The 24,916-nt window shown below is 41.1% G+C and overlaps 2 protein-coding genes across 3 annotated transcripts in view; one reads left to right on the top strand and one right to left on the bottom strand.

The window, feature by feature from the left end:
- elk4 (ETS transcription factor ELK4) overlaps positions 1–6,669 on the top strand; it is a 19,620-nt gene extending 12,951 nt beyond the window's left edge. For both annotated transcript variants that reach the window (XM_053432273.1, XM_053432267.1), the window contains exon 5: positions 3,080–6,669. In XM_053432273.1, the coding sequence (XP_053288248.1) occupies positions 3,080–3,298 (219 nt within the window). In that variant the 3' untranslated portion in view covers positions 3,299–6,669. The remainder of the gene's footprint in view (positions 1–3,079) is intronic.
- Positions 5,867–24,916, bottom strand: mfsd4aa (major facilitator superfamily domain containing 4Aa). Its single transcript, XM_053432285.1, has 10 exons — positions 24,649–24,916; positions 21,144–21,342; positions 20,346–20,600; positions 18,983–19,112; positions 18,779–18,894; positions 16,626–16,799; positions 10,746–10,893; positions 9,130–9,200; positions 8,652–8,772; positions 5,867–7,452 (listed from the first exon to the last, which is right to left on the bottom strand). Exons 1-10 carry the CDS (start codon positions 24,879–24,881, stop codon positions 7,400–7,402), a joined length of 1,500 nt encoding a protein of 499 aa, XP_053288260.1. The 5' UTR covers positions 24,882–24,916; the 3' UTR covers positions 5,867–7,399.

The following is a 24,916-nucleotide window of genomic DNA, read 5'->3' as shown; positions in this document are numbered from 1 at the left end:
TAAAAATAAAGAAAACTGTTTACATTTTATTGCTTTTTTTACCGGTTACAACAAAGGAAAACCCCAAACTTTAATGAAGAGGAGAACAAAATACACTGGCATGTGTAGGCCTACTTTGAAATAAATTTAAAACAGAACTATGAAGGCCTATTTGAGTCATATTTGTGGGAAATGTATAAATAAGAGCCCACTTTGAAATAAGTAAAACATATAGCTGTAGACATTTCTTTTTGGGGATTTATCCATGGTTAGCCTACCGAGACCGAGGGTCGGAAACTCAAGATTAGTAATAGGATGTGACGCCTATTTTAGTTGACGAAAAAATAATACTAAAAGTGAGAGCATGTCAGCCTGGAGGCAGACACAGAAACTGAAGCTCGGTACAAACCAACTGCAGCTTCTGCTTACGTGAATGTGACGTTCATTCACTGCAGAGGGGCTGAAGAGCCGCATGCGGATCCAGAGCCGCGGGTTGCCAACCCCTGTGCTAGTGAGACAATCAAATGACCCAATTTCTTCCTGCCACAGTATGTAAACACTTTTTCTGTCAACAACATGGCAGCATCCATTCCACAGAGCACCTGCTGTAGCCTGAATAATTTGTGTGAATTATAACTTATCATCTGCAGTCCTGATTGTGACTCACTGCAATGTAAAGTCCTCCATTCTTATGGAAGCAGCATAGTCATCGAAGAAGAGCGAGCAAAAAATGTTCCCCTGTGTAATGCTGCATTATTCAAAATGTTAAAAACAACAAAAGTATATATATATATTTTTTATTATTCAAAATACCAATTGGGGTTGCATGTGCTGTACATATAGAGTACAGTGCAAAAATTTTAGGCAGGTGTGAAAAAATGCTGTAAACTAAGAATGCTTTCAAAAATGGAAGTGTTAACAGTTTAAGCACTTCTGGACATCTTCCGAATTCGAAGGGAAATACGCTTGATGTATTTTTCATCTGCTGAACTAAGTTTCCTTGGCCGACCACTGCGTCTATGATCCTCAACGTTGCCCGTTTCTTTTTGCTTCTTCAAAAGAGCTTGAACAACACATCTGGAAACCCCAGTCTGCTTTGAAATCTTTGTCTGGGAGAGACCTCGCTGATGCAGTATAACTACCTTGTGTCTTGTTGCTGTGCTCAGTCTTGCCATGGTGTATGACCTGTGACATCAAACTGTCTTTCACAACCTCACATTGGTAGCAGAGTTTGGCTGTTCCTCACCCAGTTGTAAGCCTCCTACACAGCTCTTTCTGTGTCAGGTAATGACCATGTTTCAACCTACATGTGAAATTGAGGATCATTAGCACCTGTTTGGTGTAATTAGTTGATCATACACCTGACTATAATCCTACAAAATCCCAGACTTTGTGCAAGTGTACCTATAAGAATTTATGCTGGTTTGAAGGCAAAGGGTAGTAACACCTAATATTGATTTGATTTAGATTTTTCTTTTGTTCGCTCACTTTGCTTTTAGTAAATTGATAAAAATAAACAATTATTATTTATATTTTTCAAAGCATTCTTAGTTTACAGCATTTTTTCACAGCTGCCTAAAACTTTTGCACAGCACTGTATCATTGTTTCTACATCCAACAAAGCTCAGGGTTAACTCCTGAACTGATACTATCGTATCGTGACTGTTTTCCATGTCATTATGTGCACCTCCATGTATTGTGGTGAGGCGGTTAGACCTCTCACTTACTATAAACTTAGTAGAGTAAACTAAGACTGTAAGTAAATAGAAAAAACATCAGCGGACAAACTTCATTAGATGATTAAATAACAGTCAAGAACTGGTTTTGCAGAGAGAACAGCATTTACTGTTTGTGACCAGTAGGTAGCAGCAGAGCTTCAATTATCGTTTGATACTAGGGTGTTTGGACTAGTTTTGTTGTGCTTAATTTAATCCTGCTGATACTGTTTATAGACCACATGACTGTTAGCTACTGTACAAATGTCTATTAGATCTGCTGATTCCAAGAGTATATTATCCTGTCTCTTTGCAGTAGGTCAGCTTAGGTCATGGGATCCACAGCTAGTACAGCCAAGAGTTCCACTCTGATTTCTCTCTCTCTGTTAGAGACCGACTGAAAGCAGTGTCTTTTGGTCATATAGGAGGACTCTGTTGAGTTGCTTTCTTGATTATCAATACAAATTCATGTAGTTGAAGGTTTTTACTAGCGTGTAAATTACTCTTGTGTTCAGTATCTTAAAATGTGACCTAACCCTTCATTCACAAACCGAAAACAAATTATCCAGAGTTAGTGACAATATGAAGTGTTTTAAGATTCCACTGAAACCTGAAAAATACAAGGGATTATAGACCTAGTGCAATAGATGTGACAGGTAAGAAAACTAAATATTTACTCAAAGGCGTGTGATTTGTTCTACCGATCAGGTGTGTGTGTGGGTGTGGGTGTGGGTGTGTGGGTGTGGGTGTGGGTGTGGGTGTGGGTGTGTGGGTGTCGGTACGTGGGTGTCGGTGTGGGTGTGTGTGCTTATAGTGGTGTTGATAATTCTCATAGATGCTAGAGCCCAAGGGATTACCAAGTATAATGTATGAACAATATGTAGACGATACTTAGAAAAATGTAGACATCTAGGCCCTCTACTGGTAATGGACACATCTCTCTATTGCAATTTCTCATTAGTTATTGTTGTTAAAAGGCAGCTACAATATCTATCTATTAATGTTTTTCTGGCTGTGGCTCACATATCTTGAGAACCAATTATCCTATTTGCTTCACACTTGTGTACACACGATATCTTAATAAACCTTGAATAAACAGGCGAGCAGTTCACTGAAGCAACAGTGGTTGGGACGCAACAACGTAATAGACATTGTCTAACAGACAACATCATTCATGACAACAGACACTGATACTTCAGTTTGGGGTTCCATGTGCTGAGTAGAGCTTCACAGAACTTTGAACAAACAGGCAAACATTTCAAAAAGGCAGTTTAAGAAAGGGCGCTGCACTTCTATATGTAAATAGATCAAATTACCCAGTATCAGCCATGGCTGCTTCATTGTTCACATTGTAATGAAACTGTATTGTGTGTCCTCCTCCTCAGACTCCCACACTGTTGCTGACACCCAGTCCTCTGCTTTCCAACATCCATTTCTGGAGCACGCTCAGTCCTGTGGCTCCACTCAGCCCAGCCACACGCCGCCAGGGAGGACACCTGTTCCAGTTTCCGTCGGTCCTCACCCCCCAGTTCCAGATCCCTGTATTCAGCACAGATGGGACCAACACACCAGGCCCCATTTCACCAGACCCTCAAAAGACATAGAGTTCAACCGCCCAGGGATCACCATGTTTGGACCCGGACAGTCAAACTCTCCCCACCCCACCACTCCAGAACGCCATCTTCTGCTCCCACATCCAGGACACTAATGTGGGAGCTCCGTCATGACCTTTCCCCCTCACACTGGTGCTTTAAAGTTCACTACAATCGGCTGTGTGGAGGGAGGCGCTGAGGAATCCAGGTTTGATGGATGAAGGTAACACGTTCATAGCATTTAGCATTTACGACTTAGGATGCCATACTGCACTCACACACATTTACATAGTATTTTTGTCTGGCTTGTTGGGATCCTCACTCACGCCAGTTCAAAGGAGGGAGAAATTTCCATGGCAACCGTGTGCATGTGGATCGGACCGTCGTCAGCCACAAGCTGCTACAGGACCAGTCAAATTGCAGATATCTCAACCTTTCCTTTAGAGCTCCCTTCTTATCTTGTGCAACAGTTACTGCCACAAAAAAAGCTCCCAACCAATTTTTTCCTCTGCTGACACTCTGCTCCTTTTTGTTGCGCTGTTCTTATGCTCATGTACCTGGCATGTGAAACTAAAGATCTTTCATTTGCAACCTGAACTTCAATGTCAAGCCTTGCCTTCAGCTGCGCTGTATTGTTATAGCCATATCCAACAGGACTTTTACCTTGAATGTCTTATTGTGACGTGTGGCCATAGTCCGAGCTGAACCTTGAATCACGCCTCTATGTAACTTTTCTAGTGTGTGTATACAGTAGAATAGCCCTGAAAGCCAGTGTGGCCTGGTCTGCCTCCAGCCAGAAAGCTTTCCATGACACAAAGTGAAGCCATAACCCTTTCTGAGCATCGACTCTGCAATTAGAAACTCAGAAACCCTGAACGTCTTACTGCTCTGATGTTGCCTTTTTAACTCAACAATTAATTGGTTAAGGCAGACATAATTCAGTTATCATGGTAAAGATGATAGTTTCAAGTTATGAAAAAAACATGTAATGAAATGGCAAACTTTCTAAGAATACAGTAGTTTGACATGTTGAAAAATACAGTTGAGAGTTTAATGACAGGATTGATTCACAGCCATCATGTTTGACCAGGAAACATGTAGCTTCCTTAACTTAGCCTAGCACAAAAGCTGGAAATTGGTAAATGACTAGTTAAGCTTAGTCTGAGAGTACAAAACATTTTCTGCTCACCAATAAACACTGTTATTTGTGTGTTTTAATACAAAAATGTAAAAACACCACTTTTTATTGGGAGGCAAAGGGGCGGTGACTGTCCCTGATGTTGCCTGGCAGCTACAAATCCTAATATTTACAAAATCCCAAGTGAAAAAACAACATGTTGTCTCCAGCTATACAGCTACTGACAGACATGAGAGAGGTTTCAACCTTTGTATCAAATTTGTGGTAATGCATGCTCAGTGTCTTTTACCTATATTTTACTCTGGAAGTGACGGCAGAAAGAATTGTTCCTCGTGAATCAAAATCACAGCAGACCTTGGAACCCTGTTCATTGTCCACAGGTCAGTTTCCTTTATTCTTGTAAATTAACGAGCTTTGACGTTTTTATTGCTTGCCGTTTCAGTGCAGCTACTGAAACCCAGACTGAACCTCCTCATCTTAGTAGCTGGACTCTTTCACCTTAGCAAATCTGAACTACATTGACTTTTAATCGCGAGGATGTAGAAATGTTATAGAACTTGCAAGCACCTTCCGGTCCCCTAAATCTTTCTCGTCGAGATGATCAGCCATGAAAGGTCTGCACCTGTTTTCTACACGACTTTAAAGCCATAACTCTGGGACTCAGACTCACGAGGTATATCCCAACTTTCTATGCTATTTAACATGGATATTGTACATTACTCTTGTTTACACGAAACATAAAACACACGAGGGAGTGTGTTTACCCAAGTGTCACTTTCTAACCCAGGGATGGATGATCAATGAATCTTTTTTTGGGGGGGGGGGTTTGACTTTGCTCACTTTTACTTAACCTACAGACATTATCCTCCCCCCCAACCTTCTGTCCATCAATGATACATGGTGCCTTACCACAGCCAAGCTCAAGTTTCCCTCCCCAAAGTGGAAGGAGTTCAGATTTAACGGTAACGACAGCGCTCCTGTTTGTTTTTATGCCATATCTTTGAGTATACCAAACCAGAGGCCAGAGGAAGTTTGAAATAAAGTTTACCGCCACATTGCGTGTGCTGCAATGTTTTAAGGTTGCCTCACTCGACATAGAGACGGCAGCGTGGGTTAATATGCACAGCACCTAGAACTGAACCTGGCCAATTTTTTTGAGTTGGCAACCATGTCTCTATCCAACCTGCTTCTAAATCTTTGTGATAACAGATCTACTCAGAAAATATATAAATATATATATATAGGATAAAAACCTATATCATTTTTGTGTAATCTTTTATTTTCCTCTAAATCCAATAGAATTTTAAGATTAATTTCTATTTTTGTAATGGCCAGATAGGTAGAAGTCTGCTATTTTGGTTTCTCTGATTTAATGTTCTCTCTGTGCATGTGTTTTTCAATATGTTGTTATCCTCTTGTGGAGGTGGGCAGCCGTGGCCCCGTCGTGGTGTTGGCTTTTATTTTTTATTAAAGGAAATCAAAGCCTTATGGGGAGAAATGTAAATCCATGTTTTTATATGTGATGTGTTTTGATATAGTGTTGATATTGTACATGCAGATGTTGTGATGAAACGTTTGCACTTAAAAATGTCGGGGTTCCTGTAGTATTGGATTCTGTGGCTTTTTCTATGACTCAGATTTAATGACATGTTGTGATGTTTGCTTATTGAGAAATGTATATTTTCCCGAAGGGAGGATACAGTTATGCACTTAGTATTTTATACCACAAAACAAGAGTTCAATCTAATCTTCTACAACACATTTCATGTAGTTTACTTCACCTTCATTGCAATTTGGCAGTACAATATTTATTTATTTGAATTTATATTTGAGCCTGATAGATTTGGTTGTATTGCAGGGTTAGGGTTACTCTAACCCTAACCCTGCAATATAAGCAACCAAATCTATGTAACCCTACTATAAAATAGAGGGAAAATAACCTTGAAGCCCATTTAAAAGTTTCCCCCATCAAGACGTGTCATGAGCACATTTGTTTGTTTGTATTTTCTGATGATGTTTTTTCCTTCAGCTTATCTTGAATTGTAAAATCTTGTTTAAAAAAAAAAAAGAAATGACATTGTTCTCGCTTTGTTTTGTCCAGTTCTCTTATTTGTTTGAAGCTTTTTTCAAATGTTTACAAGCTACTTGTCTTAAGTGGCGTATTGATGTGTGACAGGTTAAGAGGAAGTGTTTATAATGGAAGAGATAAGTGAGACCAGTAATAAAAGATCTCAAACTGACCAAATCGCCTCCAGTCTGTCATTACCCTGTACACAGTGTGTGTGTGTGTGTGTGTATATATAGACAGGTTTTCATCAAACATTGGAGAGTATCTACACATGATTTATATTTTGAGCAGATTGATCAAGAAAAATAGATCCCCAAAACACAATTCCTGCAAACAGTCAATCTAAAGTTTATGGTGATCAGAAAATGATTCAATCATATGATAAGTAAGGTAAGGTAAGTGAAAACATCATGTAATTCCTGGTACAAAAATGCTCATTTTTTTTAGGTTTCTCTACATCCTATAGGACTCCAGAAACAACCTGAAGCTTATATAGATAAAACAAATAGGTTTTATCATATCGTAAGATGTACATTCATAAGGTATAAATTACATCATTTTGAAATGGTATTATTATAATAAATAAAGTCTGACTGCTACAGTTCACCACCAAGAATCCATGACACTGCTGTTAACACAGACAGACACAAGTCATGTTTTAACAGTAAGAACACGTTTTCATCCACACTGAAAAGTTAATAATCATTAAAGTGAATTCAGCTATTGCACATTCATAGAGCTGCTTTTTGATCATCAGGCTTGAAAGTAGAAGTCTCTGTCTCTAGTTTCAAAAGTGTTGATCTGGAGGAGGACAGGCTGCAGCGCTGCGTCTTGGCTTTGGAGGGATGCCAGTTTCCCATAGACTGTTCTCCACACTGTGTCCCCAGGTCCCGGACGGAGCCTCAGATCACAAGCCTTCTGTCGGTGGCTTCTCTTTCATGTTCATGTTTGCAGATGATTCTGACAACAACAAAAAAACATGTTGATGTGTTGATTATTTGAATACTGACATCATGCAGGCTGCTGCTGCTGTAGTTCAACCACAAGCCAAACATCCCGAGGCTGGTTGCACCAACAAAACTACGCCCGGTCTTAGCCATGCACATGAATGTCTACTACTGCTGCTACTGTATAGAAGTGTTTCTGATTAGAAAACCTACAGTCAGCACCAGGACACAGTGACTGCTAGGTGGTCCGATAACTAATAAGAAGAATCAGTCACTTTGGATCAGAGGTCTGTACAGATGTATTATCAAAATACCATGACTGAGTGTTTACTTGAATCCAGTATGGACATATTAGGTTTGCAGCTTTTGTCCTGTTAAGTTTTCCAGTCTTGGGAGCAGGTTTGTCACCTCATGATAGTGTATTCAAACCACCTACTGTAAATTCTGAAAAGATGATCATATGGTTAATATTTAAATGCTCTTGTCTCTGTGACCTCCATCACACACAAGTGGTGTCAGTACCTTTGCCATGGAGATTATTTTCATTGTTGTTTATCTGTTTGTCTTTTAGCAGGTTTACGCAAAGACTGCTTAACAGATTTTCTTGAAACATAAGGATGGGACATTGGACAGGGAAGAACAGAATAACTTTGCACATATCCAAACAAAGGCATGAGAATTTCTTTCACTGTCTTTAAAATTGCGACACACACAGAGATGTTTTTTTTTAACATTTTCACTGAATTCCCAAGGTATAACTCATGGATCTTGATGAAAAAAAACGGGCATATTTTGGAGCGCCCTCATCATTCAAAGGAACCTTGGCAGTGGTATTTGCTCTATTGTGCGATTGTGACAATATTTTTTCATAATCTTAGCTTCTATTTGGGAAATTTGACTGTTTGGATGATAAGATGATTTGCAGTATATGTGTGTGGTGTTTGTTCAAAGAGTCCCCATTGACGAACATGACCTAACAGCACTCTGCTCCCAAAGTGTTACTGAGGATCAAACCAGAGACCTTAAAGAGCTTCAGTTCAACGCTCTCTTAACTGGACAACCTTCATGGTCATTATCACAACATTTCAAAAAAAATAAAATGTTTAAACTCTAAATGTACAGCTTGCAAAACCTTAACACTTTGTTTGAAATTGTATTGTCTAACAAAGTCCAGAGAGTTGTTGGAGTTTCAGTCCTCAGGTGTGTGTTTACCTCCGCTGCGGTTTCTGTAGATGGACTGGACATAGATGAGCAGCAGGAAAAGGCAGAAGCCGATGATGGAGGATATTGTACCACACAACAGGAAAGCGTAGCTGCCGTGACTTTGGATCATCTGAAGTGAGAAGGCACACACACACACACACACACACACACACACACACACACACACACACACACACACACACACACACACACACACACACACACACACACACACACACACACACACACACACACACACACACACACACACACACACACACACACACACACAGTAGAACAAATCACACGCCTTTGAGTAAATATTTAGTTCTGGATAATTTGTTTTTACATACACTATTTATTGTTATCAAATATGCATAAGTGGCATAAAAACCTGTTCCAAAGTAATGAACACAAGCAGTTTTGAATGTCATCATTACTGTGAACAATAGGATGTGTTCACAAAGAGTCTTGAGAGACTTCTTACCGATCCTACGATCAACTGCAGCATCATCTCTCCTGTGCTGGCGCTGGTCACAAGGACAGTTGTGACACAACCTGGGTGAGACACAAAGTGTGTTGGGTTAAAGAGGACTGAAAAATACGTAGTCACCGGTAAATAATAAGGAAATACAACATAATTGATAAAATAATAAAAAAAATAATTACATATTTAAAAAAATGAAATAATACCTAAATACATAAAAGTGTAATGTAGTCAAACGAAATAATCAGATGATGGATTTGGGTGAGTTGCCCCAAGTGAAGGAGTCTAAGTATCTTAGGGCGAGATGGACAGGTGGGTCGGCGCAGCGTCACTAGTGAGGCAGGAACTGAACCGGTTCTTAAGAGTGAAGCAGCCTTGAATTAATCGGTTAATTTACGTTCTGATCCTCACATGTGGTCACGAGCTCTGGGTAGTGACTGAAAGAATGAGGTTGCTAACAAAAGCTGCCGGAATTAGTTTTCACCATTGGGTGGCTGGGCTCAGCCTCGGAGTTGGGGTGTGGAGTTCAGACATCAGGAGGAAGCTCTGACGCGTAGCGCTGCTCCAGGCATCTAGTCAGGATGCCTCCTGGGAACCTTCTTTTAGAGCCGTGGTCAACAACCTTTTCAAGCGCAAGATCACTTTTTAATTCCAACCGTAAGCCGAGATCTACCACCCTCTTAGGAGGGTAATATTTATTATTTTTAGCAATTTCTGGCAAAGGCTGAATGTATAAGAAATAAATATACACAAAGAGAGGCTGTTGTGCAACTTTTTCTATTCAATTCACAAAATTCAAATTAATATCAATTCATATTTACAATGCACAATATGTAGCTTCTCAGTTCCACATCATGTTCTGCAGAGGAGCACAATGGCTTTACATAGAGGGTTTGATTTGAATATGGCCACAAATATGATTATTGCCTTGTATGAAAGAAGTCCCTTGTACTCAAATAAATACCAGTACAAAACAATATGAACCTGTGCATCTTCCGCTCTGTCAAATTCTTCACAATAAAAAAACCTTTTTAAACAAGGGAATGGATTCCATCAAAAGAAACACTGGAGTGCTTTTATTTTGAAAAGGCAAACAGAAAGCGCTGCAGCTATTTGTTTGTGACATAAATTCATCAGATAAACAATAAAACTCAGGTTTCTCTGTTTATTCTGCTGTGAACCAAGATGTTTATCTGTCTATTACACAAATGTATTTACAACCCTTTCCGCACCCATTTCAAAGCAAAAGCACTCCAGCGTTTCACTTACTGAATCCACCCATTTGTTCCAACGGGGCTTTGATTGTTATCGACAGACCAAAAGATGCGCATCTTCATTCCGTAGACTCAGAGTCCTGCCATTTACTTAAGTCCATAAACCGAATTGTTCTTGAAGGAATTGAGGAAATAAACATGCAACTCCACCACCAGTAGCGCACACACAGTGCGTGTGACAAACAGACAACCGACACACATCTAATCTGCGGCGCGACGAAAGCCAGTGAGTTTGGGGATATCCACAGTGAAGACTGCTTTAGAGGTTTCTAGGCTACATAATTGATACTGATGTTGCGTGTTATGTTGTGTGTCAGAACTTGTGTATCTGTTCTTTTTTACCTTTGTAGTCCATGATGTCCTCTGTAAAAGCAAGCATGGAGGGAAACACGCTGCTGATGCACAGTCCCAACAGACAAGTACAGATGAAGAGAAACACACAGCTTGTGTAGAAGATCATCAACAGGCACTGCACCAGTATGACTCCCACCTGCAAGATGCACGGACGAGAGTGAGCTAATGACCATGAACAAAAAGACTGAGTCAACAAAATCTGCCAAAACTTGAGTTCATAGTGTCACAGAGGAGGTGAAGAGGGGAAGGTGAGTTTCCCTAAGATGCCTGTTGTATGGGGTCTGAGGAAACCCACATGAATGAAGAGAGCTTTCACAGATCATAAAGACAGAATAACTTCAGGTTGAATCACAGTCTAGCATCTGCTGAGACCTGGAGTTTAACCATTGGAGGGTAATGTTCAACCAACTCAACTATTTTGGCATGCTAAACTGTAGTTATGGAGACTACACAATATCAATATTTTAGTAGGTTAAGGTAGGTTTTTTGACATTCTGTTAGAATCACAACCCTAGACAACAATGTCATATGTCAAGGAGAGCTCATCAGCTATCAAAGCCCAGGGTTGAATCAGGGTCCTTCCACTTTCCCAACTGAACTGAGGCTAAACTGTGCAAAACACAGACACTTTTTAGCAAATATATCACAACTTAAAAGCACTTCTGAAATGTCAGTATCACTTGAACTTGAAAAAGACATCTGATTGGCTGTGGAAACCAAGGAATGGACTGGGGACATTTAGATATTCAGGCTAACGATCTTGAAACTGAATTATTTCAAGAGGTTAAACCAAAGGTAAGGAGGCTATGCAGTGCACAACAAAGAAACTGTTTTAGCAACGATAATACAAAAACTTTGAACAATATCACAAGAACTGAATTACTATGTGTACTAGTTATCTGAACCCACAAGCTCCCAAAAGCAGGAGCCAGACTTTGTGCTCTTTCATAGTGTGTGTGTGTGTGTGTGGGGAGGAGGTTGGCATTGGGTGATGACCGAGCACTCTCTTTGTACCATAGTCAGACTGGGGTCTTAACATATCCATTGTAAGCACATGAAGGTAACTCAACCACAAATGGTCCCCAACTGTTATTGTTTAGAAGCCCTAGAAAAACAATTATCGGCTGCCAAAACCCGGGATTAAACCAAAAACCTTTAGATCTTCAGTATAACCCTCCCCCTACTGAGCTACAGTATTTGGGTATGGAAACTGTGGATATGGAGATTACGCAGGCCCAATTACAAAAACATTTTTGTAAACATTTCAGAAGACAGGGGAGGTATGTACTGTTTTTCATCTGAAATACTGTTTGGATACAAATAAAGCACTTTGCTCTTCTTTGTACTTATTGTACCTCACAGCAACATGAGAGAGACAAAGATGAGGTGCACCTGTGTTCCCCTCCCTCTTGTCGGCCTGTAACCACAGCAGAAGGAGCAATGTGGTATTTGCAAGGTGAACTCTCCTTGATAATATAAGTTTTGTTTACGTTGTACTTGAGGTCGTTGATACAGGATTGTTGCCATGTTATGTGGTGGCTATTAGGTGGAAACCATCTCAACATCTACTAAAATTAGAAAAGACATTTCAAAAACAACTTTCCACAAACTTTGCAGGGCTTCTCTAATATCACTTTGACCTTTCACCAAGGCAACGTGTCCCTGAGGTTACAACCCCTTCTACTTCAGCAAACAGAAATTCAGTTACAAAAGACACGAGTTGCTGGATGTTTGCTTGATATTGTAAAAATAAACTAATCAATAAAATAAACAAGCCTATTTTTTAGCTTTGTTAAGAAGAACTAGGAAGAGGAACGTCCAGTTCATCCCTGTGCCGCAAGACATAACACTGAAGGAAATAAGTGATCACTTGCCGATTTTGTAAGTTTTGCCCACTAACAAGAAATGGATAGTCTATCATTTTAATGGTAGATTCATTTTAACAGTAAGAGACAGAATTTCAAATAAAAAATCCAGAAAATACAAAAGAAAAGTTATAAATTGATTGGCATTTGATTAAGGAAAATACTTATTTGATCCCCTACCAACCAGCAAGAATTCTGGCTTCCATAGACTAGTTTGATAAGTCCTCTCGCTTTAAGAAAGTACTCAGAATCGCAACTCGTTATCTGTATAAAAGACACCTGTCCACAGAATCAATCAGTCAGATTCCAACCTCACCACCATGGGCAAGACCAAAGAGCTGTCTAAGGACGTCAGGCACAAGATTTTAGACCTGCACAAGGCTGGAATGGGCTACTAGACCATCGGCAAGCAGCTTGGTGAGAAGTAGACAAATGTTGGTGCGATTATTTGGAAATGGAAGAAACACAACATTACCATTAATAGCCCTCGGTCTGGGGCTCCAGGCTAGATCTCGCCACGTGAGGTATCGATGATCATTATGAAGGTGCGGGAATTAGCCCAGAACTACACAGCAGGAACTTGTTCATGATCTCAAGACAGCTGGGACCACAGTCACCTAGAAAACCATTGGTGACAAACTAGGTCTTCCAGCACGACATTGACCCAAAACATACAGCCAAGGCAACAAAGGAGTGGCTCAAGAAGAAGCACATTAAGATCATGGAGTTGCCTTACCAGTCTCCGGACCTTAATCCCATAAAAAAATCTGTGGAGGGAGCTGAAGCTTCAAATTGCCAAGCGACAGCCTCGAAACCTTAAGGATTTGGAGAGAATCTGCAAAGAGGACCAAATCCCTCCTGAGATGTGCGCATCCCTGGTGATCAGCTACAAGAAACATCTGACCTCTATGCTTGCCAACAACGGTTTCTCCACCAAGTACTAAGTCAGGTTTTGCTAGGGGATCAAATACTTATTTCACACAATCAAATGCATATCAATTTCTAACTTTTATATGTTGTGATTTTCTGGATTTTTTTTTTAATATTCTGTCTCTCACTATTACAATAAACCTACCATTACAATTATAGACTGTTCATTTCTTAGTCAGTGGGCAAACTTACTAAATCGGCAAGGGATCAAATACTTATTTCCTTCACTGTATATGACTACTTCTCTTCTGCCGGCTGGATAGTTTACATTACACAATGTCACAAATACTGTAAATCTCCAATACTTATTTATTATTTGACAGATTTACTTTATTTTTAAATTGAGAATTATTACAACATGTTTTTTCAGACTAAATCAGTGGTTTTGAACATTTTCTACTTCTGAAAAAGCGATTTAGATTTTTCAAATGTCCGAGTTGCCTTTAAGCTCTCTAATGCTTTAACGATCCAACATCTCAACACAAATCAAAGAGAAAAACAATCTCTCATACTATATCTAATTTCCCTGTATATAATACAGTTTAAAAGATATTTTGCTCTTGCTCCACCTGCTGCTTACACAACTGCCTCAGTATAAATGATCTAATGGTGTCATAGAGCTTAATAAAAAATAATATAATAATCAGTTCAGGAGTTATTTTACATAAAAACTTTAACCATAGTTAACTAGCCTGTATCTGACGGTGTCAGGAGAGTTAATACAAATATTTCAGTCCAGAAACCATAGCAAAATGGTGCAAATTTCTTTTTGATATAATGTGCCCTTGAAAACGTAAGTCATGTGACCAGTTACGTACACTGGGTCAGTGTAAACAGGAAGCAGATTGTTTCCTCAGCAGTTGGTGACTTTGTTATATAAAATACTTCAAATTATGCAAAGTAACTAGGACATTTGTCTTGCTTGGATTGGCAATGAAGTAGAGTTTTTACAGACAGTGGAAGTAAGCAAAGCTCATTTAAAAAAGACCCAATCAGGTTGTGTTGTAAAGGTCTCGAAATCTCTGGATTTGTGTGGATGCCGGATGTGAATCTAGTAAGATTAGCACACTGAAACAAAAAATATATTACTCTAGACCAGGGGTGTCCAAACTACGGCCCGCGGGCCATCTGCGGCCCGCCATCCATTTTAAATTGGCCCGCCAAAAAATAAAACCCCCTTTTTTTCTTTTTTTTTTTTAAACTAACAATTTGGTAGCACTTAAATGGCACTTTATAGCACTTTGTAGTTTTGCTCTATTTTTGAAGAAATTGTACTTTCTTGATTCTTGTTGTTCTGGGGTTGTACCCTCGAGTAGGGGAGAGCGGGGTAATGTGAGAATTTTTTTACATTTGCTCCCCTCTAGGCGAGCTAAAATTATATATCAGTAAAATGTACACATTTCCCATTAATTCAGGATGTTTCTTAGCAATGGAAATGATCAGAATGTCATCAGGACAAAGGGCAGTTAAAATATGATTGTTTTTTAAAAAGTGGTCTTGTTTCTCACTTTACCCCAGCTTAGGGGTAAAGGGAGACAGACCAGAGAAATCAAGGGGGTAAAGTGATCCAGTTACTTTTTCCACTTTAAAACTACCATAACAACACATGTTGTAATAGGTCAATTAAGCACATTTATGATTATTTTGATACATCTCTTGCACACCCTAGCTTACCTGCACATTGTTTCTCTGTCCAATTGGCAGGGACAGGGATATTGTTTTTCTCTGCGTATTCAAATGCCAGTTCACTGGAGCAAGGCCATGGAACTGGTCAGCTAGTTGCTTCAACTGTTTGGCAAGCTCCTCCTCCATCTCATCTGTGAATATTCTCTTTACCGATCTTTACTGATTTTACTTCCCCTTTCTCTTTTTTCTTTATGAATCTTTTGAGGGTTGTCTTGTCAATATTTCTATCCCTTCCAGCTTTTCTTAAGGACTTCTTTCCTTGCATAACCTCAGCGGCTACACTCTCCATCTCTGGGAGTGGTGCTTGGCCCCAGGTTGTCTTCCTGGTGTAGTTTCTTGGCATGATAGCTTTTCTACAATGTTTATGGCATTAAAAATAAAACATATGTAATGTAATATTACACTAAAATATGTTTAAGACTAAACTTAACTTGTGCTACATGTCGCACTTTACCCCAGAGCATTTGTCTCACTTTACCCCACAGCCATCATTTTAGAAAAAACAACATCTCTTAGCAATTCAGGCTAATCTTCAGCTAGCATCAATCACATGGTTTTATATGTTCGAAGTTCATCAACATGTATGATAAAAGTTTTTCTACCTGGATCCATTTTTTTGTACACAACAGTTGATTAAGTTCAAAGCAAGAAAATTTACTTTGTGAAAAAACATTCTAACCACAGCACCAGCACCAACTTCTCCTTCATGGCAAGGGTGGAATGGGAGGGGCTAATGATCACATGACCACAAATGTGTTCTGTTGCCTAGATACAGGGGGTGTCTCACATTACCTGATGTCTCACATTACCCCGCTCTCCCCTACCCTTGAATGCACTGATTGTAAATCGCTTTGGATAAAAGCGTCAGCTAAATGAATTGTAATGTAATGGACTATGGCCCACTGTATTTTACTTCTCAGTTTTGACACTAGGTGGCACCCAACTCACCCCTGACCTGCCAGCTGAACCCTCAGAACGCCGCCACGCCCCCCCGCCCTAAGCGACGCGATTGAGGTGCACTGTCAACAGTCCGCTCCAGGGCAGGGGGGCGTGACGGCATGAGTGGCCCAGACCTTCACCTTTTTTTCTGTATGTGGCCCTCGGGATGAAAAGTTTGGACACCCCTGCTCTAGACAAAGCCATAGAGCTGCACTTGGGCTTGGATCTAAAACAAATGTTACCAATAGGTGTGACTGGGTCCTTAGAGGGCTGAAGATGTCAAAGCAGTTTAGTTTGGTCTTCAGTTCTTGCTATTTTACTATATACTTACTGTACTAAAATAATTAATTATTTTAATAGTTTGAGTTATGTTTGATGTCTGCCTCACTGGACTGTAATTTCCAGTCTAGACTTTAAGTGGATTTGTCTTTTTGATGTGCATTCATACCAGACTGAAGGTGAGCAGCGTGGGTGCTGTGTATTTGTAGGACAGGTAGATGAAAGCCAGTCTTCCTGCTGTGATGGAGGCCCAAAATACACTGTTCAGATAGCCAGCAGTCTTATGGCCCATCAGCAAAGGAGGGGAGATGGCGTAGGTGTAGATGAAACCAGCGTATGAGCCCTGCATGCCAAGAAACACAGATCATTTACACAGAGAGGTCAACAAAATGATTCACGAACCTTAGTTGATAAGGGTCGAAGCCAAAATCAACTCAAAGAATAGCAACATACTGTTGTTTGACGTAAACAAAAGTATAAATTCTGCAGCAAACATTTTGTGTCATCTCCTTCCTCTTCCAAGCTTCACTGAAACACGACTCTGTGCCTCAACCAAAATGCAGTATTTCCGGCAGATGAGAGTGGAACGGATGGACAATCTCCTGTTGTGTTCAATGTGTGAGAAGAGCCAACTCCAGACAATGTCTCAACATAATTCTCAGGACATTGGCTGGAGTTCACATGGGAAAATGGTCAGACTGAGTTATGACTTTAAACTTGTTATTTCTGACACAGACTGTAACATTTAGTAATATCTAAGCAAATATAGTTAAAGAGCAGCGCTGCACTAGAGACACCCAGCTGCGTTTTTCATCTCCCCGTCTGCCGATGCTACAGCAGCCTGCAAGCTTCTACACACTGTAGTGTCACATCTGCAGACATCGCATCCTCAGTCCCTCCTCCTCATCTCTGGAGATTTCAACCATGCTCCCCTGTCTTCCACTCTCCCCACCCTCACTCTGTATGTTAAATGCCATACCAGGGACCATCAAATACTGGACTTACTGTATGCAAATGCAAAGGATGCATACAGCTCCCCCCCACTTCAGGCCGGTAGCCTTGACCTCTCACCTGATTAAATCCATGAAAAGGATTATACTCCAGCACCTACGCCCTCTGGTGAGCACTGAGCTGGACCCCCTACAGTTTGCGTATCGGCCAGGCATTAGTGTGGATGACGCGGTCATCTACCTCCTTCACAGATCCCTTGAGCACCTTGAGAACACCAGCAGCACTGTGAGACTCATGTTCTTTGACTTCTCTTCTGGAGTGGACTGCCACCTGGCTGCATGGACCATCAACTACCTCACCGACAGACCCCAGCATGTGAGGCTTTGGGACTGTGTGTCGGATGTAGCAGTTAACAGCACATGAGCCCCTCAAGGGACAGTGCTTTTCTCTTTTCCTGTTCGCAATGTATACATCAGACTTCAGAAACAACACAGACAGCTGTCATATCCAGATATTCTCTGATGACACAGCCATAGAGCCAGGAGACTGAGGTCCTTCGGAGGGTGCAGGACACTATTAAGGACCTTTTATGACACTGTGGTGGCATCCTCAGTGTTCTATGCCAATGTATGGTGGGGTGGTGGATGCACTGAGATGGACAGGAAAAGACTAAATAAACTGGTTAAGAGAGCCAGCTCGGTCTTGGACTGCCCTCTTGATCCCACTAAGGAGGTTGGTGAAAGGAGGATGCTAAGTTAAATTCAATCATGGACAACACCCCTCACCCCCTACATCATACCGTGGGAGCCCTTAGCAGCTCTTTCAGCAGAGGACTGCTTTACCCGCAGTTAAAAAAGGAACCCTTCCGCAGATCCTTCATGTTTAGTTACAATATCTTGCACAGTTTTTGCTTTTGCACAATTTCTTGTACTATTTTGAAGTACTTTTAAGTTTATTTTATGTACAACCGTCCAGCTCTTATGTACAAAAGATTCTGTACTTGCCAGGTACTATTCACCCTGTGTGTCGTACAAATTATCCTGTGTGTAGAATGTTCCTACTTTTAATGTAATTTATTTTTTAATTTTTAATTATTTTATTTTAACCATTTAATTCATTATTTTTATTCTATTATCTTTTTTACTTTTCTTTAGTTTCTTGTCTGCCTTATTCTGTCCTTCCTGCTGTAATAAGAGAAATAAAGTTCTATTTAATCTAATCTAATCTAGCTACAGTAACCTTCCCATTGTTTTTTCCTCATGTCTCACAGTTCCCATGCATCCCCCTACAGCCTCACAGTTTGAGACATCCTGGCACAGAGGTTTTATGTGTTGAATATCCAATGTGTGTTATGTTGGCGTGAACACTGACTATGATCCCATCGGTGATGAAGAGGATGGCTCCGCCTAGAGCATGTAGGATGAAGAAAGTAGCAGGGCGGCCCCGGAGTGTGGCAGGGTTGCAGCAACCACACCAGCTCATGTGCCCTGGAGGAATAGGGATACAAAGAGATTTGTCACTTCATTTGAAAAGCTTGGCGACAAGCACACACACACAAATACATCCATCCATTACCTTGTCCACTGTCCTGGGTGGGACTCGTCTCAGGCAGCGAGACCTTATCCAGCAAACGTGGACCGTTGTTGAAGCACGGCAGCAATCTCTCGTGGTACATGAGAGCGAGCACTACTGCAGGGACAGGGAGCTGGCAGAACACACAAATAATCTCTTGTTGACTATCTGAACAGTCAACACTTCCTGTCAGTTGATTCCGTTCGTGAACCTCCTCTCATACTAGTTGAGTCCACTTGGTCTCATCCTGCTCTCTGCTTGGAGCAGCTCCAGTTCAAAAAGAACAGCACAGCATGGTCTCTGGAGACTTGCACACTGTAACAGGCTTCTGTTGTTTTTATAGCATTAATACTGTATAATCAACACATGCCTACTGTAGAACCAGTACATAGCATGTTGCTGTACAACTGCAAAGCAGTTGGGAAAAGAGCTCACTGACAAGATTCTTCACTTTCTTCCGCATTTGACTTCAGCAAGTTAACCAAGATCAACTTTTAGTTCATTCATCACAGTTTTAATTTGCCCGTGCCTTAGAGGATGGAAAAGTAATGATCGAAGGTGAGGCTGTTTGTCCTCTCTGTAACCTGTAACTCTGTGTGTTCACCGGTTCACCTGCAGCAGCAGAGGAGGTACCACAGACGAATGGAGCATGGTCAAGTGTTCAACCTTGTCTGATTGTGTGTGTGAGGTATTTGACTATGTCCAAACAAATTGTGTGTCATGTCAAATTTGTTCAAAGTATATTTGGGGAAAAACTGACAGCCCTGGTAGAAGAGACTCTCGACCTTATGTGTTATCTTTCCTCTTAGGCAAATCACACGGTTTCAACCGGCTCAACCAAAGTCCCTGTCATCATCCTATTAAAAAGGCAGTAGACCATTCAACTGGTTTTGTCCCAGGGACCACCATTCTGACTAGTAAGTAATCCGCGGCCCACTGATGTGCCTACGCGCGTGCGTGCCTACGTGTGTGTGTGTGTGTGTGTGCGTGCATGCATGCATGCATGTGGATAGAACGAAGTTTTAACATTTGGTTTTCCATGTTGTTTTTATTTAAAAACCTCAAACAAAGTTTCAAGGTTCCCCTCATCACCTTTATATTATTTTAGACATATTTTACTTATTTTGAATATTTTTCATGATATTCAAGAGTAATCTGGAAATGTGTTGAAATATCAAAGCGAATTTCGCGGGACTCCTGCAATGCCGCCGCGGACCACCAGGGGGCCGCAGACCCCTGGTTGAAAACCCCTGCAGTAGACCATTGAGTCAATATTTTAGAAAGAATCCAACACACTGGAGTGCATCTTATATAAGTCCTAGTCAACATCACTCATGTGTCTCATGTATTAGTGTCCTGAACTCACATTGATAAGAGCCATGATCCAGAAAGCATAGGACACCCTGGTGACGACGACACCCTCAGTGTACAGAGGATACTGGGAGATGTTGTGCAGTGTCGTTGCATGGCCGGAGAGGCTGCTGCGGAGGTGCTCAAGGTCCGACGAGGAGGACGAGTTGGACGTCCAGTTGGTCGCATGAACACAGTTGTCATCTGCCAGGAACGGATCAGCCACCAGGGGACTGACCAGTGCTCCCAGGCCAATGAAGAAATGCAAAGCCTGTGGAAGGAGATGCCAAAATCCAAGTATTGACTTAGAGGGCTGCCCAAACGTTTGCACCTTCAACAGTTACTATTAAATTTCTCCTGCTTTTCAAAGTCATGATATAAAAAGCAACCATGCATTATCATGTGAAGAAATGGTTTAGCAAAATATAATCTGTACACAGAAGCAAAGCGTCAGTGGATTTAACTTGGAGGCCGAGTGTTCCCTTTACATCTTCTCACTCCTATTCACTCCCTTTGGTGTGACGTCAACAAGTCAATGCCAAATTTAAGATGTATGAGACTAAGTCATAAAATGTGTGTTGAGGGTTGCTCGTCTTTTTTATATTGAAGAATGTTGCACTGTCTGTCCCTGCTGTCACAATTCTACTGCTATATTTACATTTGTGTGTGCACAAGGGCTTAATTTTGTATTGGTCCGAATACAATACAGTCACCGTGCCATCTTCAGCCTCAACTCATGAAAATAAACCAAGATCAGACACAAGAACAGACACAAACACACAGACGTCCTCTCCCCTCCCCCTCCTCCTCTGACCTGCAGGAAGACGGCCGAGTCCTTCTGATACAGCTTCACCAGCTGCCGGTTGGCGATGGTGTCAATCACCCCCATGGCTTTGCCAGCAAGCGCCATGGTGATGGCCAACAGCACCACGTGGTGACATAACGGTATGATCGCAAACACGATCGATATGATGAGCGTTGAGGACAAGAGAGCAGCCAGGGAGGACAGTAGTCTGGAGAAGAAACAACAGCCACAGCTTTAATCTTCATCTTCAGTCTACAGTCCCTGACAAAAGTCTTATCGCTTGGGTACAAGTTGACCTTAAGTGCCCCTCAAATATATTGGTAATCAATTTTTTTTACAAGAAATGGCTAATTTAAATCCCAACAGCTTTTGAAATAATGTTTTGGTGCCAAACGAAACTGCTGAAAAGCATTCTAACGTTCACAGCTTGGTAAAGCCCACTGAGTCAGTTTTTGCAAAGACACAAGTCTTGTCGCCTTGTCATATGATGCACCCAATCCTAGATTACAGCCTCACCTGTGATCAATAATTGATCAATCAATTAGTGGGTGTGTATAAAAAGAACCCCAGCACACCAGACCTTCACATCAACTGCAACTTGACCTCTGACTCCATGCCTAAGATTCACCCTGAGACCACAGTGTTGATTATCAAGAGGCTGAAGACCAGATCCACTGCTGAGGTGGCTGACACCTTGCATGTGTCTCAGCGTCAAGTACAAAGAATAAGAAAAAGATTTGAAGAGACTGGAGATGTTTTTGACAAGCCCAGGTCCGGCAGACCCCGCAAGACAACTGCTCGGGAGAACCGTTTGTTTGCTCGAAAATCCAAGGCCAGCCCCTTTTCCACTGCAGCAGAGCTCCACCAGGCCTGGTCACCTCAAGTCCCTGTGTCAACCAGGACAATTTGTAGAATTCTGTCTCGAAATGGACTCCATGGTCGAATCAGTGCCCAGAAACCAGCACTAAACAAAAGGCAACTAAAAAAACTTGTGGCATTTGCCAAAGCCCACAGCCTGCTAAAAGGATGGACGCTGGAAAAGTGGCAGAAGGTGGATTTCTCAGATGAATCTTCAGTTGAATTACATCACAGCCGCCACAAATATTGCAGGAGACCTACTGGAGCCCGCATGGATCCGAGATTCACCCAGAAAACAGTTAAGTTTGGTGGCGGAAAAATCATGGTCTGGGGTAACATCCAGTATGGGGGTGTGCGAAAGATTTGCAGGGTGGAAGGCAATATCAATAGCCTAAAATATCAAGTAGTATTACCTCTTACATTCCTAACCATAAAAGGGGTCAAATTTTGCAGCAGGATGGTGCTCCATCGCATACTTCCATCTCTACATCAAAGCTCCTCAAAGTGAAGAAGATCAAGGTGCTCCAGGACTGGCCAGCCCAGTCACCAGATATGAACATCATTGAGCATGAAAGAGGAAGCATGGAAGACGAAACCAAAGAATCTTGATGAACTCTGGGAGGCATGTAAGACTGATTTCTTTGCTATTCCTGATGACTTCATCAATAAATTGTATGAATCATTGTCGAACCGCATGGATGCAGTCCTTCAAGCTCATGGAAGTCATACAAGATATTAAATATGGATCTCACAGCACCACTACTTAATTCACTGATGTTATGCAACATATTTTTGTATTTGAAGTCAATTATTTGTAAAATTTTCACATTACTCTCTGTAGGCGACAAAACTTTTGTCTTGCCAAAATCTGACATTTCTGTGTTCATTAAATGATCAATCTTTCTTCAGTGAAGCAAATTTATTTTAGTATATTAAACATAATTTGGGAGGGTTTTAGCTTTCATATAAGCAATTTCCAAAATCAATGGAAAATTAAAAGTCAGGTTATTATAAGCTGTTGTTTCTACAAAATGGATAAGTGACAAGACTTTTGTGAGGGACTAACAACAGACTCATTGCAAATATATAGTATTTCTTTTTAAATGACCCCATAGTCATCATATTCTCACCTTGTTGTTATTTAAGTGACTCAGCCCAGGCCAGAGTGATTTCAGGCTTTATCTTGTTATTGCAGTAAAGTCACCTTGATGCTCTGCTACTGCTCTAACTTTTATTTACCCAGTAAAGACACGTTATCTTCACCTTGTGTTCCCCATTCTTTCTTGCCAACTTTCCAACTTTAACCTTGTCCAACATAACTTGTAGTTTGCTCACAAGACTGTTCAGCCTGTGATGACGGCTTGCAATACAGATTAAGCAGTAATCATCACAGGATAAAAATCCTCGGTAAGCATGTGAACATGATGAACACTGAGGTTTTATGTAATGTTTTCAATGTTAGGTAATCTTTCTGTAGTTCCCTCAGTGTTTTTTTCAAGTGTCACAAACAGAAACTGAGGTGCTCTCCCTCCTTGCTGTCTTTACGAAAGTTCTTTCTCAAGATTTAAAAAACTAAGGTACATAAATGTTCATGGATATTTACGCGCCAACAACCAGAAGTTAAATTCTCGTCACTGCATTGCACAGAAAAACTGTTTTGTCAGCGTCTAGACGAAGAAGATGATGATGATGAAGAAGAAGAAGATGATGTGCCCCTTGTGTTGCAACGCCCCTGCACTTAATCAATTATTCTATAACTGGCATTAGTTAGCTTATGCTTTACTAAGATTTGAGCAGAGAGTTGAATATGATATACGAAGAAGAAAGCATCAACCCTTCTGTGAAATAAAGTTTTTTTTAAACAGCCGTCTAATCATCCACCTCACACACTCACATTCACACCTCAGGTCGCGGTTGAGTGGCTGCTCAGTGTGAGGTTCAGCACAGACCGGAAACAACCGTCTGTACTTTGAATGTTACATATTTGCCAGTCAAATCAAGAATTCAGTCTATGAAGGATGATGTGGTCAATGAAATGTTCAACATCCGGACACTTTACCAGTCACTTAAATTATTCAGCCTCAAAGGCAGGACTGTCGACTAAAGGCAGTCAAGATCAAATTGAATTAAATTCACATTCCTCATATTTGTGAGGACATGACCTGGATGTCCTGAATGGAGGCAAATCTGACACAGCGTGAGGGTACACTTCAATTTAAATTCAGATACTAACCGATACTAAAGGGTTGAAAAGTTATAAAAGCAATTTTTGTATATGAGTCAAAAGGCCTTGAAGACCAACACCCCAGTCTGACAATTTTTTAGAGGTCAGTAAAGCTCCTGTTTCAACAACATTGAAATATTTTATAGTTATTACAAACGTTAACCTGCCTCCGGCACTCCTTATCATTAGCCGTTTAACTCTTTGTGGTTAGTCGATTGCCATCTGATAAATTTTCATTAAGCTAGCATTTTAATGTGGGAGATGGAAAGAAAACGTTATCAGTCCTGTCCATACTCAGGTATAAATACAGAAACAGTAATTATATTAGAGTTGTTGTGAATTTGTTTTACCTTTTGCCATGTTCACCATGATTTATGATAGAAAACAACATGGTGTGGATCACTCCCATCACTTCTCCCTAACCACACTCACGTTTTCTTGAAGAGTCCTCCCACGCTGGAGCCCACCAGCAGGAAGAGCTGCTGGGAGAAGAAGACCCAGGTGATCTGCTGCAGGGTGGACTGGGTCTGACACCTCAGGTCCAGGATGGTGGGTCCCAGGAAGGCGATGCACAGGCCGAAGCTGAAGAACACGCTCCAGTAGGTGAGAGTCTGCCTCCTGTGACGCTTGAACAGCGAGCAGATGCGCTCGTCCAGCAGCTTCATGTCGGTCCTGAGAGGAGCTGCACACAGCCTCACGG

This window comes from Pleuronectes platessa, chromosome 2, assembly GCF_947347685.1.
Source record: "Pleuronectes platessa chromosome 2, fPlePla1.1, whole genome shotgun sequence".
Classification (NCBI taxonomy): domain Eukaryota; kingdom Metazoa; phylum Chordata; class Actinopteri; order Pleuronectiformes; family Pleuronectidae; genus Pleuronectes; species Pleuronectes platessa.
Note: the sequence above shows the minus strand (reverse complement) of the source record. Positions and strands in the feature narration are given on the sequence as shown.